Source organism: Heptranchias perlo, chromosome 3 (assembly GCF_035084215.1).
Source record: "Heptranchias perlo isolate sHepPer1 chromosome 3, sHepPer1.hap1, whole genome shotgun sequence".
Taxonomy (NCBI): Eukaryota; Metazoa; Chordata; class Chondrichthyes; order Hexanchiformes; family Hexanchidae; genus Heptranchias; species Heptranchias perlo.
The window spans coordinates 16687225-16706947 of NC_090327.1; the positions used below are offsets into that span (position 1 = coordinate 16687225).

General features: G+C 42.9%; 1 protein-coding gene across 1 annotated transcript in view; it reads left to right on the forward strand.

The window, feature by feature from the left end:
- The first annotated feature begins 352 nt into the window (after window positions 1-352).
- The window catches only part of LOC137306013 (protein APCDD1-like), a 34902-nt gene continuing 15531 nt past the window's right edge, over window positions 353-19723 (forward strand). The window contains exons 1-3 of the mRNA XM_067975027.1: window positions 353-963; window positions 13006-13186; window positions 16027-16543. Coding sequence (XP_067831128.1) covers window positions 894-963; window positions 13006-13186; window positions 16027-16543 — 768 coding nt within the window. The 5' untranslated portion in view covers window positions 353-893. The remainder of the gene's footprint in view (window positions 964-13005; window positions 13187-16026; window positions 16544-19723) is intronic.

Below are 19723 nucleotides of genomic sequence, written 5' to 3' on the forward strand. Positions count from 1 at the left end.
CAGCAGGTTTAAGACAGTGATTGTCACCAAAAAAGAGGGGGAGAACTTGCTTTGAGAAGAAACCCAATTTAGCGGAGATTAAAGGGGACATTTGGGGGAAAATTGTGATTTTAATTCGTAAAGGTTAAGATTTGGATCTCGAAAACAATAAAAGAACGTTTCATTGAGAAGTGACTTTGTGGAAGATTACTTATTTTAAAACGACCCCCCCCCCCCCTTCATGCCACAAGAATGATCGTCATAAACCCATCCCTTTGATGCAGTGCTGAAGAGGCAGAGAGTCTCCACCTACTGACCCTCAGCCAGTGCTGATGTGCTTGGGAACGCAGAGGCCTCTCAACAGAGAGAGAGTGAGAGAGAGACACACACACACACACACAAACTCAAAACAGCTGAACAGAGGAATAAGTGGAGCAAGTCCCGGAGCAAGCAGTCACACGGGACCCAGCTCTCCTGGATTCACTGTCTCAGATCTAAGGGGACTTCCAGACAAAGCAGCGACAAACCAACCTTCCGGTTTCTTGGAAACTTTTGTTTTTAAAAGAGAAACTGCTGCGGTTTTGGTCGAGTTCACTTGGGCTTTTTACTGCACCGCACCGACTGGAGACTGAACAGAAGCAGCAGCAGATCGAGTTAGACAAGACACCGTCGGACTAAAGGTTACCACCGCTCATTCTAGGTGAAGGACCAGAAGGAAGAGAAAGTAACAAATATTTTTTTCTCGACTCCCCCCTGCTTCTCTCACTGATGCGGGCTTGCTAGCTGGGTACAGCTCGGCGGGACTTTCAGTACAATTCAAAGCGGCGTTTTGACTATTCAACTGAGCCACCCTCGGATCTGTGTGCGGACCGAATCTCTTTAGTTTGGGGTGAACTCCGGACAACAAATAACAAATGAAAACCATGTCTTCACACCACCTCACTCCAGTCCTCCCATACCTGCTGCTGACACTTAGCATCCCCGGTGAGTCAATCTCTTGCCTGGTATATCTCTATTTCTTGAGCGCTTGTGTGTGTGAATGTGTATATATTTGTGTGTGTGAATGTGTATATATTTGTGTGTGTGAATGTGTATATATTTGTGTGTGTGTATGTATATATGTGGAAGATTACTTATTTTAAATACATATATCACATTCATATATATAGAGAGGGATACATTGTGCCATCCATCGTCTATAAAATGTAATTAACTTTTTGAGGCTTTGAATGAATACTACATCCAGATAAAAATTGGATTGAGGCGGTATTTCGGACACTGCAGATGTACTCTACCACTCTTGTCTGTAATGAGTGCCTTTTACATGGTTAAAATAAATAAGCATTCTTGATGGTTAGCCCATTCCAGTGATACTTTATTCCCTCTATGAGCGGCGTATCGCAGAAGGCACTGGCCCGAGGTTTAATAAACCTTCACTGACTGACTGCCCCTTTTTGGTGAAGGTTATGCAGCTTTTTCAGTGGTGGCGAACATAGAGTTGCCCGATCTGTCAAAAGATCGGACGGCACTGGTCAGCGCCCGACACCATCAAAGCTGCACCGAAGGGAGAACAAAAATAAGAGGTCTTTTTAAAAGTGCATGGAGCATTCCTCCAAATGGTGCGGTTTTTTTTGTGTGGAAATTATTTATTTTGAATGTGTTTACAATCTCTGGTTGTCTCTGAAATTAAGCTCGCGTTGCAATTTTAATTTTTTTTTTAAATGCACTTTTAAAGCAGTTATGCGGGGGGGGCGTGTCTGAAACATGTTTTGTGTTGTGGGGTGACTGTGTTTAAAAGTTGGAGGTCTGTTGGCTTTAAACCGCAGGGTGACTTTTCCCGGGGACCCGTTTGTCAATATCGTGTCAGTTTCATTCATTCAAGACCCGCTGACCCGTCACCTTTGCCTGGCGTGCTCGGTCTGTATCTCTGCAATAAAAGAAAAACTTATTAAAAGAAACACCCCACCCCCCCCCCACCACCAAAAAAAAAGACCTCCATTAAGTATCAGAGATAGAATTGTACATCTCAATGCGGGGATATGGAAAGCTCACCCAGAATATAACTAGTCTGGTGCTGTGGACCATTGAAGGGCTGAGTATAGAAAAAAATCCCATCTGTTTGAAATTATAGAGCAAATTTTATCTCGTTCAAACCAGTGAAGTAAATCCAGGCTGATGAGAAGAATAAACTGCGTCTGACGTGGTGATGTTTGCTCAGAGTAATATAACAAGTTAAAGCAAAACAGATCATTGAACAACTATTTCCACCCCTTTCTGATTTTAAGCAACTGCAAAACTTAACGAATTTTATTGTCCATCACTGTAATACTCAAAATATTTAATTGTACTACTATTAGGCAAAATTGTCAGTTTTCTGACTGCAAAATTAAATGTGCAGAGGGTCTCAGTGTGGTAAATATGTTAGTAATGCAGGAAAAGTACTAAACAGTTTCTTATGGGCTCCATCAACTGAATTTTAATTAGGATTTCAATTCAGTTTGCAGCCTCCTGTTGCCTTTCTTGAAACAGCCTATTTGTTCACAGACAATGTCTCTGACTAGATGTCAACAAGCTGGACTGATGCCAGCATAGAGATCTAGTTCCTGGGTTCCCACTTCCCTTTCTTTCATAAAATAAGTACATCTTTTAATTTAAAAGAAAATCTAACTCTGCTCCTTTTCCGAAGCTTTGTTTCTCTCCAGGACTGATTAATGGAGGTGTAAGTGTACATAGATATAGTGCGGTTTTGTATGACTATTTTTTGGATGTAAAGGAGAGATTTTGCAGGACTTTTCTCCTTATGGATAAGCGGGGTAGACTCTGCTAGATTGTACACAGGCTGTGGAAGGAATGGAGTTGATGGGCTGAGAGTCACCTCTTGTTCAATGCTTTCCTATGTGCTCTAACTGTTATCAATTATGTCCTGTAATTTCTGTGCTTTATTCTATCATCTCCATCTTCAATCTATCGGCGTCTTTCATTCTATCCCCATAACCTCCTAGTTCTAGTCTCCATTTCCAGACTATGGCATCAGACCCAATAAATCCGAGGATATCTCCTCAGCACAAACTCAGGCTTTGCTTTCATTGCTTCTACTGTCTTTCTTTACTACCACAACAACTTGCATTTATATAGCACCTTTTAAAGTAAAACTCAATCTCAAGGCACTTCACAGAAATGGATGCTAAGCCAAAGAAATAGAGTTTACAAAAGGTGACCAAAAACTTGGTCAAAGAAGTAGGTTATAAGGAGCGTTTTAATGAAGGAGAAAGAGATGGAGGGATTTATGGAGGGAATTCTAGAGAGTGGGATCTAGTTGGTTAAAGGCACAGCCGCCAATAGTGGGGTGAAGGAGTGGGAAATTCACAAGAGGCAGGAGTCAGAGGCATAGAGAGATCGACGGAGTTGTAGGACTGGAAGAAATTACAGAGGTAGAGAGGTAAGAGGCCATGGAGGGATTTAAAGTCAAGGGCAACAGCTCTAAATGTAAAGCATTGGGGACAAGGAGTCAACAAGCAAGGGGGAGACAGGATTTGGTATGGGATAGGATACTGAGAGTGGAGTTTTGGATAATCCGGAGTTTATGGAGGATGGAGGATGAGAGGCCACCAAGGAAAGTCATTGGAATAGTTGAGTTAACGAAGGCATGGAAGCTTATTTCAAGTGAATTAGAAGGACTGAGCCACACCAGATTCAGCAAGAGATCATTACCTACGTACTGAAAGGTAGTATTTCTTTCTTTATCCTCTGGCTGGGGAGTAAGTAACGAGGGAGGGTCATCAATTTAAAAGTGTTGCTAAAGAGAGAGGTTGGAAGAAATTTCTTTACACGTTAGGTTGTCGGAGCATGTAATGGTTTACCACAGCGTGTTGTTGTGGCAGAAACCATTGCATCTTTTATGGAAAAGAGAGTGCTTTGAGGAGAGAGCAGGGCAGTAGAATTAGTTTTGGAATGTTTTAGTAAAGAGCAAGTAAACACGGAAAGGGCTGGATAACCTCCTTCAGTGCTGTAAATGTCTACGGTTCTAAATAAAGTCTTTAATGATGCACTTACAATCAGTCGCACTCAGCTATCAATCTGCAGTTTAGGGTCCAGCCAGGCAGAGTCTGTTAACATTGCTCGGCTCCACCTAGCTGGAACTCTTATTGGGAGACAAGTCTGCACATTCCTGAATAATTACATGTACAACACATTCTCGCATCAGTTAGAAATTTGATTATTTAGAAAGTAAGGAGGGGAAAATCTCTTCCCTCTAAACATTTAAATTGAGGTAAGTTTCAAAAGTATCCGGAGGTCCAGTGAGCACTTTGTAAATCAGTTTGAAGCTGCATTGGATTTACACTCTACGCAGTTTCAAATTAAAGCAGTGTGAGACTACTGTCTTCAGACAATCTCATTCCACTACGCTCCAGTCTCAGTGCTCTGGATCTAGACTACAAATTTGTAAACTTGTAGTTTAAATGCATCCAAAGTGCATTCTTTAAATGAATGCTTGCATTATTGCAAACTATTATAAATCTAATGAATAGGGGCAATTGAGAGCAGTTTAGTAGCAAGTTTTTTCAGGTCTCACTAAACACAAACATAAGCTACATAATGGTGAGAAATAGTTCAGTGGGAAACTACCGCCAAGTAATATTGAGCTTAATAGCTCTCGGACAGTACAGGTATATCCCACTTTGAACTATAGACCCAGATCACTTGCTCATTTATTCCCAATAACCACTCTCCTCCCCACAGTGCCTCCAAAGTACTATACTTATAGTGACAGAGGTTTAATTCAGTTTTGAGGTTTACCTGTTGCAAGTTAGTCCTGGTAGGTTTTTTTGTGCAATATTGGAGCTGGTAATGTAATGCTGGGTATGATTGGATAGAGACCTAGAGGCAGTGGTGTCAAAATTTGCAGATGATACCAAAATAGGAGGTCTGGTTAATTCTTTACAAGACTAAAGGAAGCCACAAAGAAATACTGATAAAATGGGGGACTGGACTAAATGGACTGATGGAAGTGAATATCAGTAAGTGTGAGGTGATACATTTTTGGTTAAACAAAATAACAGCAGTAATTATTCTTTGAATGGGAGTAGGCTCAGTGCTGGGGAAGAACAGAGGGAGTTTGAGGTACAGGTTCATAAGGCATTAAAGGCAGTGCTTCAGGTTGTTAAGGCTGTAAAAATGCTAATTAAATTGTAGGTTTTATCACAGGAGATGTTGAATATAAAGACCAAAAGGTAATGATGAGTCTATCTAAAACCTTAATAAGACTTCAGTTAAGAGTACTGTTTGCAGTAATGGACTCCACACTGTAGGAAAGGTAATGGGGTTTCAGTGAGACTACACCACAGATTCAATAGGATGCTACCAGGTATGAGCTAATATAATTACGAGGAAAGACTTGAAATATGGGGCTTCCCTCCTTAAAACAATGCAGATTACAGGCCAATATGATAGAAGTGTTGAAAATTATGAAAGGATAGGACAGGGTAGATAGAAGCAGACTGTTTCCAGTAGTTGATGTACCTAGATCAAGGAGCCATGATACAAGATTAAATGTAAGGGATTTAGAACAGAGAGCAGAAAAAACATCTTTATGCAGAAAGTCGTGAAGTTGTGGAATTCATTTGCAGAGTTAGTGATTGAGGCAGGAAACAATGTCAGCTTTCAATATTAGAGCAGATAGGCTGATGAAGGAAAAGAGAATGAAGTGACATTAGAACATGGTGGGCAAATGTGATTGTGACTATTTGCTTGCACCGAGGGTAAACGGTTGGGAAAAAAAAGTCTGCCGCCATTACTGCCAGCCATCAACAACCAGCAGTTCTTCACAAGTACATTATTCTACCTCACCACAAATGAACTGTCACAATATGTTAGAGTACCAGTTAATTCAAATTTTATTGTACCTCAAAGTATGTGCTACAGGTGTGTTCAGATTGTTTTACCTTCATGATAGTGCATGGTGTGGATCTTCTACTTTCTAATTGTATGCTCTCTGTATGTCTTTCCCCAGTGGGAGGAGGAAGTGAGGTGGATGATTGCTGGATATCGTTGTCTGCCTCAAGGGATACAGATGGTCCATTACTTCCTTGTGTTGGGTCATTTAAATGACCCTGCAACTGATCTGAGACATCAGTTTGAGTGAGAAGATTGGATGTTACAGATGTAGCATCATCCTGAGAGAAATTTACATTATCCATACCAGTTCATTGCCATTCCCTTGTTGCTGGGCACTTCCTGAGCATGGCCAGAGATTTTAAGGTAGCAGGTCATTGGGCATCATTGAGGTTGTTGAAACTTTGCATTATAGCTGTCACAATCTGAAACCCCAATATGGTGAATCCTGACAAGATATTCTGCTGTAGATTGGAGCCCGAGGTCTCTCAAGCCCCAGTTAGAGCATTTGTAAAGCAAACTATTCCAGCGTCCACTGAATTTTGGTTTGGATTGGCCACATTGCCCATTGGGACTCTAGCTCAGTCAAGCAGTCATGTAGCACTGCACAGATGTTGGTTGCGGACTCCTCCATAAATGACTCCAAATTGTGCAGGTTATTTGGGCCACTCTCAAATAACTGCATGAATGCTGATGCTAAGTTACCAAGTGACATTTGTAGGCAGACCCTGTGAGGTCGAAACCTTTGGGCTCAGCAGCACAAGAAGTGATCAAACTGGACTTCCAGTCAGCTGATTGCAGCTTCACCAATTCTACTTGCACATACACCTGCTCACTCATGTTCAGTGAATCACCAGGTGCTCCTTCCTACGACTGCTTAGTTGAACAACACCCACTGCCCCCAGGGTAGATGTATCTGTGCTGATGCTTGCCACTGTAGGAATGAGTGACACAGGGTACTGTGAGGTGCACAAGGCCCACTGGGGCCAGATATTCACTGTGGCAACCTTTCAGACATTTGTATATTTCTTCTGCACCTGCTCCTGCAGTCTGGACAGTTGAAATGGTATTGACCCTTTCTGTACCTCCGTTGTGCTGCTCTTCAGAGCAGGATGCCCCTCACCACCAAAAAGGACGAGCCTTCTGGCCAACACCTCCTAGAGCAGGACCTGTGGAGTGGCATCGTGAAATGGCACTGTTCTACTGCTTGACCTTGTTGCAGCCATTTCTCCCCTTCAGCAGCAGTACAACTTTAAGGTCTTTTAAGAGCTGCCAGTGTCAGAATAACCTGTCCCTTGATCCTAGCGTTTTACCAGCGCATCACACACTGATAATAATGCTGTGATAAATCAGCTGGTCTCACATTTTGACACAAACTCAACTCTTAGTGCTACAGGTGCGTACAGCTTTGGAACAGTATTATCAACCCTGTTGTTTCTAAGTGTTCCCACATGTGAGTTAATAGTCATTAAGATTTAGTAAGCTTTCAGTGATTAAGGTAGGTGGGTGTGCTGTTCATGTCGATGGTTTCCATTTAGCATTTTGTGACTCTGTTACAGAAGAATTACCAGAAATGATAGGTGAATGAATAATCTTGAAAAAGATCAAAACGTATATTGGAGGTACTGAGGGAACATGGTCAAGTGAGTAGTGCAGTAGTTTCCCCACCCAAGTACAGCACATTCAGTAACTTTGGGTGGCTGATCCTGACTTTACTGACAAAAAAAAGGTCCATGTCATTTAAATAAGATTAAGAAATTCAATTATGCTAATCTTTCCACATATAGATGGGGATTTTACTCAAGGGGGGAATTGCCCCCGAAGTGAACCTCTGCCCACTGCTCCGACCCCCTCATGACCCCGTACCCCGACTCTGCGTCAGGATCAATTAAGTACACAGGGCAGACTGCCAGCATTATCTCCGCTCTTCAGTAGGAGTCCACTGCCGTGGAGGAGGGAAAAGCCTTGTATCGTATCACCTGATGTTTTAAAGGGGGCAGAACCCCCTAAAGGTGCTGGATTTGAAATTCTTAATTGGCTCTGAATGAGCCCAGCCGAAAAAGAACGGGCAATTTGAAGGATCGGGAGTGGACGAAGGCAGGAAGGAGATCTTCTACCTTTGATCCAGCAAATCATTCAGCTTGCTTCTTACCTTCATTGCCACCCCACATCACCACCTCATTCCTTCCTTCCGGCCTCCTCCTCCATCAGTGTTGCAGAGGCAGGGACGTCCTAAGTCCTGTCCTCTCACCTTCAGTTACCTGCATTGGTAGCAATGGGGGTGGAGGAAAATCTCTGCTGACAAGCTGAGAGGTGAGGATTTGGAGAGAAGCCTTCATCTCCCAATTTCCTCGCTTCTTCACCCAGTGAATGGCTATTTTCAGGTGGAGGAAAATCCTCCCTATAACGTAATGTTAAATATGAATAAGATGCAGTTTGCATTGTGTTATAAAGTAGCAACACAAAAGAGCTGAGATAAACTGAAAGTAGTTTATGATGTTATCAGTGTTGCTTCAGTCCCGAGATACGTTGCTGCCTTGAAACACACTCCGCTGTGTTGGTATATAAAGAGTTAACGTTAATTACCCTTCTTTATGACTTTCCGGTTTTTCTTGGCGGGCTCGGAATAAGTGCCATGGCACCAGTGATGCACTGCTGGCTCACACAATCAAATAACTTGACTTGAACAGAAGAGGCATTGTACCACATGATTTGAAGTGCAGTGATATCAGGATTTATTCCACTGCACACTGTAAAAGAATATTATAGCGGAGATAAATTTGATGTAATTATACCATACTGTATTCCTACCACGTGTTAACCCATAACAGTATAATTTAAAAAATTATCATTTAAAACACATTTTTTTGAAATACAGATTACTCTGAGAGATGGCCTCCAGGTCCAAAGTAATTCTAATCTTGCTGCAATAATAAGTGAATAGAAATGTGCAACAAGACTTCGCTACAATCAATAGGGGCAATTTTAGCCTATCAGCTAGTACATTGTTATGCTGAAACAAACATTAATTTTTTTTTATTCGTTCATGGGATGTGGGCGTCGCTGGCAAGGCCAGCATTTATTGCCCATCCCTAATTGCCCTTGAGAAGGTGGTGGTGAGCTGCCGCCTTGAACCGCTGCAGTCCCTGTGGTGACGGTTCTCCTACTGTGCTGTTAGGTAGGGAGTTCCAGGATTTTGACCCAGCGACGATGAAGGAACAGCGATATATTTTCACGTCGGGATGGTGTGTGACTTGGAGGGGAACGTGCAGGTGGTGGTGTTCCCATGTGCCTTCTGCCCTTGTCATTCTAGGTGGTAAAGGTCGCGGGTTTGGGAGGTGCTGTCGAAGAAGCCTTGGCGAGTTGCTGCAGTGCATCCTGTGGATGGTACACACTGCAGCCACGGTGCACCGGTGGTGAAGGGAGTGAATGTTTAGGGTAGTGGATGGGGTGCCAATCAAGCGGGCTGCTTTATCTTGGATGGTGTCGAGCTTCTTGAGTGTTGTTGGAGCTGCACTCATCCAGGCAAGTGGAGAGTATTCCATCACACTCCTGACTTGTGCCTTGTAGATGGTGGAAAGGCTTTGGGGAGTCAGGAGGTGAATCACGCGCCGCAGAATACCCAGCCTCTGACCTGCTCTTGTAGCCACAGTTTTTATATGGCTAGTCCAGTTAAGTTTCTGGTCAGTGGTGACCCCCCAGGGTTGATGATGGGAGATTCAGTGATGGTAATGCAGTTGAATGTCAAGGGGAGGTGGTTAGACTCTCTCTTGTTGGAGATGGTCATTGCCTGGCACTTGTCTGGCGTGAATGTTACTTGCCACTTATCAGCTCAAGCCTGGATGTTGTCCAGGTCTTGCATGCAGGCACGGACTGCTTCATTATCTGAGGAGTTGCAAATGGAACTGAACACTGTGCAATCTTCAGTGAACATTCCAATTTCTGACCTTATGATGGAGGGAAGGCCATTGATGAAGCAGCTGGAGATGGTTGGGCCTAGGACACTGCCCTGACTAACTCCTGCAGCAATGTCCTGGGGCTGAGATGATTGGCCTCCAACAACCACTACCATTTTCCTTTGCGCTAAGTATGACTCCAGCCACTGGAGAGTTTTCCCCTCGATTCCCATTAACTTGAATTCCACTCGGTCAAATGATGCCTTGATGTAAAGGGCAGTCACTCTCACCTCACCTCTGGAATTCAGCTCTTATGTCTATGTTTGGACCAAGGCTGATATGTGGTCTGGAGCTGAGTGGTCCTGGTGGAACCCAAACTGAGCATCGGTGAGCAGGTTATTGGTGAGTAAGTGCCGCTTGATAGCACTGTCGACAACACCTTCCATCACTTTGCTGATGATTGAGAGTAGACTGATGGGGCGGTAATTGGCCGGATTGGATTTGTCCTTTTTTTGCGGACAGGATATACCTGGGCAATTTTCCACATTGTCGGGTAGATGCCAGTGTTGTAGCTGTACTGGAACAGCTTGGCTAGAGGCGCGGCTAGTTCTGGAGCACAAGTCTTCAGCACTACAGTGCACTCAGCCGTTTCTTGAATAAAGTGCAGAAAGCAGGCTACTTACTTAACAGGACTTACCAATCTAGAAAGGGCAGTAGAATCAGAAGTGACAGTTTAGGAATTATAGATTGAGTTGGATAAAATATGTAAGTGGGCAACAAATTGTAGACGGAATTTAATGCGGACCGGTGTAAACTGCTGCACATAGGAAGGAAGAATCAAATTGGCCGAAGACTGGCTTCTGTGATGGTGGGGATATCGGGAGGAGGCCGAGATGGATCATCTACTCGGCACTTCTGGCTGAAGATGATTGCAAATGCTTCAGTCTTGTCTTTTGCACTCACGTGCTGGACTCCACCATCATTGAGGATGGGGATGTTTACGGAGCCTCCTCCTCCTGTTAGTTGTTTAATTGTCCACCACCATTCACGACTGGATGTGGCAGAACTGCAGAGCTTTGATCTGATCTGTTGGTTGTGGAATCGCTTAGCTCTGTCTATAGCATGTTGCTTCTGCTGTTTAGCATGCGTGTAGTCATGAGTTGTAGCTTCACCAGGTTGGCACCTCATTTTTCGGTACGCCTGGTGCTGCTCCTGGCATGCTCTTCTACACTTCTCATTGAACCAGTGTTGATCCCCTGGCTTGTTGGTAATGGTAGAGTGAGGAATATGCCAGGCCATGAGGTTACCGATTGTGCTGGAATAAAATTCTGCTGCTGCTGATGGCCCACAGTGCCTCATGGATGCCCAGTTTTGAGCTGCTAGATCTGTTCTGAATCTATCCCATTTAGCACAGTGGTAGTGCCACACAACACATTGGATGGTGTCCTCAGTGTGAAGACGGGACTTTGTCTCCACAAGGACTGTGAGGTGGTCACTACTACCAATAGTGTCATGGACAGATGCATCTGCGTCAGGTAGATTGGTGAGGATGAGGCTAAGTAGGTTTTTCCCTCTTGTTTCGCTCACCACCTGCTGCAGGCCCAGTCAGGACTAGGCCAGCTCGGTCAGTAGTGGTGCTACAGAGCCACTCTTGGTGATGGACATTGAAGTCCCCCACCCAGAGTATATTCTGCGCCCTTTCTAACCTCAGTGCTTCCTCCAAGTGATGCTCAACATGGAGGAGGACTGATTCATTGTCTGAGGGAGGGCGGTAGGTGGTAAACAGCAGAAGGTTTCCTTGCCCATGTTTGACCTGATGCTATGAGATTTTATGAGGTCTGAGGAATGTTGAGGACTCCCAGGGCCACTCCTTCCTGACTGTATACCACTGTACCACCACTTTTCGTAATATAACAATAGTAGAGCTAATCAAATATGAAATGTAGCCAGATTTTCCTCTGCCCTCTGACCATTGCTGCTGGCCTCTCAGTGCTAATGGCTGCCAGCTTCAGACTCTTCCAACTGCTGTCAAAGACAGCTGCCAAATGGTCTCCTGCCCTGCTCCCTTCCTTGCTGGTCTACAGGAGCTTCCTGTCCTGAGGTGCTCTGAAGGGACTGGGTGCAACCCGTAAGGCTCACTATCACTTGGCATACTACCATTTGGGCCTGCACCAGGCGGACACCCAGGAAAATGATGTAGGAGGAGTTTTGTCATCCCTCCTGCGTCATTAGTACTTCATACACTCCCGAAAATGCATGTGTGATGTAAAGGTGTGGTGACTTGGAATAACGGGTCTCTGCACCTTTCTCTTCTACATTGTGCCCTGGAAATGGACGTTTACCAGGTGCAAAGCAGAGGAAAATCAGCCACAAAACAGCTCCAATTTCCTTGCAGCTAGAAAGAAAAAGAAAGGGTTAAATAGACAACTAAGAGACTGTGCAATCAAACTTTCAGCGGAGGATGTCAGATGGATCTCTGTGTGAATGGGCTTTGTGAGGATATCAACCTGTTCTCAGTACTGGCTTTCAGAAGAAGTAACTGGCAAGTTCTTCTGGGAAGGTGGTTGTATGCACAGCATTTCCTTATGGACCTCAAATGAAGGTCAATGTGCTAATTAGTGTTTCTAAAACTAATTAGATTCTGTAGCGCAGTGTGGTCAGGGAAGGTTGTGGTTTCCCTGTGATGTAAGCTGACCAGTTTGTTTTGATTGAGGTTACTGAGTCAACAAAAAAGTTGAAGCAAAATTTTCTATAGAATATTCTTAACTTGCAAAATATCAGTCACATCACAGTCAATCCACTTATTCATCTCAAAATTATACATGTATGCAGGATAGGAAAGCAAATGGAGGCCTGATGTGTGGAGAGATGACTAGGAATATCTCTCCATATATCCCCATCTGTGAAAACCATGCCTTTTAACATACTGAAAATGACCAAAATATGCTCATAAGATAAATTTTAAAGGTCCAATGTTTTAAAGTACAAAAATGCATAAGCCAAATTTAATTTTAAATTATGGATCCTGAAAGTCGTTAAGACAAAACGTAACCATTCTATTTCTGGAAAGTTCATGGTAAGTTCCTTTTTAATTCATAAATCTGAATCCTTCCCTGTGAATCTCTGTTACAGACCATATTGAAGAGTTCAATCATTAGGACTGTACTTTCTGTGTTTAGCCTAGGTTCACTTATGTTCATATGTTGTAATTTGAATTACATATGTTTTTTAATTCCAGGACTGAGTAGTGCTTCATCTCTACACTACTCGGAGGGAGCATCAAGCAGGTCCATAGAGAAGATTCTGGGCAGATTTAGCAAAGATTTTCAATGTCATCACATGTTAAAGCACCTGTACAATGGAGCCAGGATCACTGTGCAAATGCCACCTCAGGTGGAGAGCCACTGGGTCTCTACAAGGTGAGTAAACACCAGTTATGTCACAGTCAAATCCACTTATATGAATAACTGATAAGCAGATATTTCTGTTAAGTGAATATAAATTGCAAATTCAAGACCATTTTCTAATTATATCCATTCTACTCCCAGAAAAGATTCAAGAAAACGTAATCCATCTATTCCAGCCTCCAACCTCTCTACATTGCAATCTTTGTCTCTTTATTTTATCAATACTCCTATGGTCATTGCTTCTCTGAACTCTCCTCTCTTGTTCCTCCTATTCGCTAAATACACTATTCGAGTTACACTGTTCTATACTGTCACCCTCCTGCTCACATCTTCACTGTATTGCAATGAAGACACTTTGTGCCATTTCATACTCTTCATTCTTTCATTCACAGGACCTCTAAGCTATTGAACTTCTATCTTCTTAGTCTTCCCTTCCTTTTACAATCTACAAGCTTTTAAAACATGTCAGCACCTATTTGCTACTTCCTGACTTACTCAAGACTTCTCACCTACTCTTTTCATATTTGATGTTGTCGTGTACTAATGGACTTAGCCCTTCATCTAACTTTCTCAATAACAAAAATAATTCTGAATAATTTTAGCTGCACCCAGTGTTAAATGAATACTTAGTTGGTGAGATGGCTTATTATTGATTGTGCAGCTCACATTATACAGAGTTATCTGTGACATGACATATGTTACTTCAACAATTTACCAAACACCAAGTACCAACAATGTCAGTCCAAACACTTTCGGATAGAAGTAACTGCTAGTTACGTATTGCACAAGCATTTAACACTCCTGTACCAAATTCCTCTCTGCCCTATTTTACCAGAGATGTTAACCCATGGAGAGAGAAATTTGGAATGGGCATGTTAAGTGCTCATATAATAACATTGCAGTCAGTAACTTCTAACCTCAATTAAATGCAAGAAATTGCACAGCAGACAACTTATACTAATACGTAAATTAGAGAAAACTCAGAAAGTGAATAAAGTGCAGAAAGCAGGCTACCTACTTAACAGGACTTACCAATCTAGAAAGGGCAGTAGAATCAGAAGTGACAGTTTAGGAATTACAGATTGAGTTGGATAAAATATGTAAGTGGGCAGCACAATTGCAGACGGAATTTAATGCGGACCGGTGTAAACTGCTGCACATAGGAAGGAAGAATGGGTGTCATGTACTCCATAAATGCTGTTGAAATAGTTAAGGATGAAGTTGAAAGATAGCTAGGAGTCTTAGTAAACTCAATATTCAGCATGTCTAACCAGTGCAGAGCAGCAATCAACAAAAGCAAGAGAATATAGAACTACGTTGCAAAAACAGTAGAATATGTTAGAGAAAGTCATAATCGAACTGCTCTGGTCAAACCATACTTTGAGTACTGTGCCCAATTCTGGTCATCAAGATACAATTTCTGAAGGCAGTATAGAGAAGAGCCACGAGGCTGATCCCTAGTGTCAAGAATCTGAGTTATGAGGAAAGAATGAAGTGACTTGGGCTCTTCAACTAGAAAGGAGACGTCTGAGAGGTGATCTTATAGAGGTCTATAAGAGTGTGAAGGGAATAGAAAAAGTAAACCCAGAATGCTACTTTAAATTAAATTGTTGGAGTAAAATAAGGGGTCACAGGTTCAAACTAGTAAAAGTAGTTTTAGGACTGTCATCAGGGTTTTTTTAAACAAAGACTGATGTGTGGAATAGTTTCCAAATAGAGTATTGAAGGGAGAATCATTTAAGAAACAATTGACTCTACTGTGGGGGAATGATAGGGTGCTTCTGGATGGATAAATTAATTTGGGCCGAATGATCTTTGTCATTCGTAATCACTGTGATCTTGTGAACATCCTACAGGTTGGTCACTTCAGCACATCTGTTTGTTCAGTTGATGCATTCATGACTTTTTCTTGGATGGGGAAAGTGAATTTTACATGGAATTTCATGCTGTGGAATGGAAAGTTTTCCCACATTTTGCATAGTAACAATATTAGTACTGTAACGGCAGGTATTGCACAGACCTGATTCAGATTAATGCCATAATTTGCACTCAAGGTTGCCGTTGTGTTTGATTCTTCTCCCTGGTGAATGCAACAGTGCAGTCTAAAGCTTGACTTTAACAATTTTAACAAGACAGCCACTAAGGGGAGTGTTGTTGGATTCATTGCTGCTTCTGTCAGCTGCAATATAACAATCTGACACAAGGGCCACAATCCACTTTTTTCAATGAACAATTTATTGTTTGTGAAAATGAGCTGTTTTTGCCAGTCTATTTGATATTAATTGAAAAAAGTTCACTTTATCATTAGGTCTTTTCAATTAGTAGGGCATACGTCTGCAGTATAGGGGACCTGAACAGTGCTCTTCAGATGATCAGTGTAACTGAAGCACAAAACGTCTTTCTCTACACAGCTCCATCAATATTCTTTAATTACCCCCCCCCCCACCCCACTCCTTCCATACTGTGCCATAGAATGGTAGAATGCAGTTTTGTACCAAGTCAGCTGCTGGATTTGGCTGCATTGTTGGTGGGACAAGTGAGTAGAGCTTGACTCATCTTAAAAAGGAGGGCCAATCATCCTGGACCTCAGTCAAATATGTCTCCAAGTGACTAGTTATAGAAAGTAATGACACCGGAGCAGATTGTACTCCCAACCCCTTGACCGGTAAAGGTGGACAATGCAGGTGGAGGCCTTAAAGGAGAAAAAAATATAACTTTGTTTCTTAAAAAGGTCCACGCTGAAAACACTGTCTACCCACTTTTTTCAAACACTATCTAGTTTTATAAGTTATGCTAAAACCAAATGTTATTGCTTTTGTGGTTGTGAGACTAATTATCATATCTCTTCACAGTTGTGAGGTGAGACCAGGTCCTGAGTTCATTACCAGATCCTACCGATTTTATTCCAATAACACGTTCACAGCTTATCAGTTTAATTATGGAGACAATCACTGTACAAATCCTACCTACACCTTAGTGATCAAAGGGAAACTCCGCTTGCGCCAGGCTTCTTGGATCATTCGAGGAGGAACCGAGGCTGATTACCATCTGCACAGGGTCCAGATCATCTGTCATAATAAGTTGACAGCTGAGGAGATGAGCCTGAGATTGAACAGGACGTGCCCAGGGTTTGTCCCAGAACAGAAGGTGAGCTACGATCTGTGGAGTGACGAGACTGGCTCTGACTGTTTCCAGGCTCTGAATTTTGCCATGCATGAACTGCAGCTCCTCAGGGTAGAGAAGCAGTACCTGCACCACAATCCTGAGCACGTGGTCCAAGAACTGTTCCTGGGGGACATCCACACAGATTGGTCCCAAAGGATGTATTACAGACCCTCCAGCTATCAACCTGCACTGCAGAATGCTAAGGTAATTCTAATTTCATGACTAGTAATATTGAAACCAGATGATGCTGCTATCCTTCTCTGTTACCTGTAAATATAGCTTCTTTATAACCACTGGCATACAAAGAGATTCCTGTACATTTAGTCATCTTTATAACTGCATTTATTTTTTACTATTGTTCTTGAATGTGTTTTAAATATTGAGCGTTAGTACAAAAGGAGACATGGAGGCCAACGGCAGGGCATTACCATGTGGCAGTGTGCTGTACTTATCTGACACCGATATATTATCAACCCAAACCCCTAAATCTGAATTACCTTGAACTCAGAGGCACAGTAAGTAGTAATTTGGATCCAAGTTTTTTTTTAGTAAGAGCAACTGTTTCCTGACATAATGTTATTTTAAAAAATTTTTAGTCCACTTTTTCAAACCTAGCGGTTTCAGTGGCACAATTATGCTCCATGTTGGGTAATGCTGTAGCTTAAAGTAGCCGTTTTAATTTCCCACCTACCCCACCCCCAAATAGAAACTCAGAGCAATGTTGGGTGATTTAGGTTGCAACCTTTTGCTAAAGCCCCAGAGCTGAGCAAGAGGCAGGATAGGGGATGGCAGGGTAGGAGATGGCAAGTTACAGGCAGGGTGGAAGATGGCAGGAGTGATACAAGGTAGGAGATGGCAGGATAGGGGCTGGGTAGGAGATGGCGGGGTTGGAGATTGTCATACTCGAATAGCCAGGCGGTGAAGGATTGAATACTGGAACCAAGTCTTCTGTTGTTCACAAACTTTTATTTACTGAGGTGCACATCATACACCCCTTAACTAAAAGCTCCCCTCTTCCCAAGCTCGCTCCCTTATAAATGACCCTATGAGAGTTCCCAATTGCTACATGCACCTGAACACAATTAACATCAATTGATACAAATCACATGTCTATAATTAACAGAGATGGCAGGGTTGGAGATGGCAGGATACAGGCAGAGTAGGAGATGGCAGGATAGGGGCAGGGTTGGAGATGGCAGGATACAGGCAGAGTAGGAGATGGCAGGATAGGGGCAGGGTTGGAGATGGCAGGATATAGGCAGAGTAGGAGATGGCAGGATACAGGCAGAGTAGGAGATGGCAGGATACAGGCAGAGTAGGAGATGGCAGGATACAGGCAGAGTAGGAGATGGCAGGATACAGGCAGAGTAGGAGATGGCAGGATACAGGCAGAGTAGGAGATGACAGGATACAGGCAGAGTAGGAGATGGCAGGATAGGGGCAGGGTTGGAGATGGCAGGATACAGGCAGAGTAGGAGATGGCAGGATACAGGCAGAGTAGGAGATGGCAGGATACAGGCAGAGTAGGAGATGGCAGGATAGGGGCAGGGTTGGAGATGGCAGGATACAGGCAGAGTAGGAGATGGCAGGATACAGGCAGAGTAGGAGATGGCAGGATACAGGCAGAGTAGGAGATGACAGGATACAGGCAGAGTAGGAGATGGCAGGATAGGGGCAGGGTTGGAGATGGCAGGATACAGGCAGAGTAGGAGATGGCAGGATACAGGCAGAGTAGGAGATGGCAGGATACAGGCAGAGTAGGAGATGACAGGATACAGGCAGAGTAGGAGATGGCAGGATAGGGGCAGGGTTGGAGATGGCAGGATACAGGCAGAGTAGGAGATGGCAGGATACAGGCAGTGTAGGAGATGACAGGATACCGACAGGGTAGGAGATGGCAGGATAGGGGCAAGGTTCGAGATGGCAGGATAGGGGCAAGGTACGAGACGGCAGGAGTGGGGCAGGCAAGAGTTTGGGATAATGACTTGAATGTTGCTAAATTTATTGAAGCCCTTATCAATAGTTCCATATCATAAGATACAGATTGAATGAAAAATTGGATTTCTATTTGAAATAACTGGACTTTTGGTGTCTGACTTACATTTTAGAAATTCAGAGACAGTTCATCCAAAAACTGGACTGTCCAGTTCAAAATCAGACCTGCAACCAATATGGAGTTGCTTCAGAGGCAGGCAGTGGTCATTTTACGTTTTGTTTGGGAGGAGAAGTAAATTATATATTGTTAGTCAATCATACACCATGCCTCTAAATAGAATTTGGGTTCAGACCTGTAAAATCAGTCGCAACTACTTATATGTGTAAACAAAATTAATTTAATTTTTATTTGTGACAAGCTTCAAGTAACACAGGAACACTGACTATAGCAATATGAGACCATACCACTACGAGGCAAACTTACCAATCAGGACACGGTGATTATCTTTGTCCTAGGAGCCATGCCAACTGAGTTTTCTTTCTTCTGTGGAGGATTCACCATAGCTCCCAGTTTAGGTGTGGACCCTCTCCCTTTATACCCTTTCTTATCACTGTTATGTGACAGTCAAAAAGCTGTGGAGGCTGAGTCATTGAATACATTCAAGGCTGAGTTAGACAAATTTTTGATCAGCAAGGGAGTCAAAGGATATGGGGAAAGGGCGGGAAAGTGGAGTTGAGTAAAAATCAGATCAGCCATGATCTCATTAAATGGCGGAGCAGGCTCGAAGGGCCAAATGGCCTACTCCTGCTCCTATCTCTTATGGTCAGCATCCTGCTCCAGCAGCAACTTCCCTTTGTCTCCCAGGCTTTACATAACCCTTTTGTCATGTAATAAAGCTTGTCATGTTTGGTCAAATGGTTCGTTCTGCTGAATTAACACACTGGTGCCCTTACGATTTGTATCAGTAAGTACCAGTAACCTTATCGCACAGCATATTCTTCCTGCAGTTCAACCATGTGAATCTGCTAAACATAAGTCTGGTTATTATTCATCTTGGGAATCTGTCAACTTCCAAGTTTACCTGTCTCATTCCCTAGTGCAATATTTCATTTATATCTATTTACTCACTCAACCATTATCTGCTTAAATATTTCCTTACACACAACTGCAAAATAGTCATTGTGCATTGATTTGTTACTTTAGGGCATTGTGGCTTAAAGATCATGTTACCATGTTCGACAAATAAAAGTTAAAATTTACACTTATATAAAACAAAGCATAGCAATGTTAAAATCAAGTCAGCCACAGGATTTCTGCTGCTGTTCGGATTAACTCTTTCCATACTGGTTAATTACAGTCTCAAAACTTATTATCTATCAATATGTATGGTGCCAAAGAATGGCAGCAACTTGTAATTATAGCTGTGTAATTAAAAATGATCAGTGTCC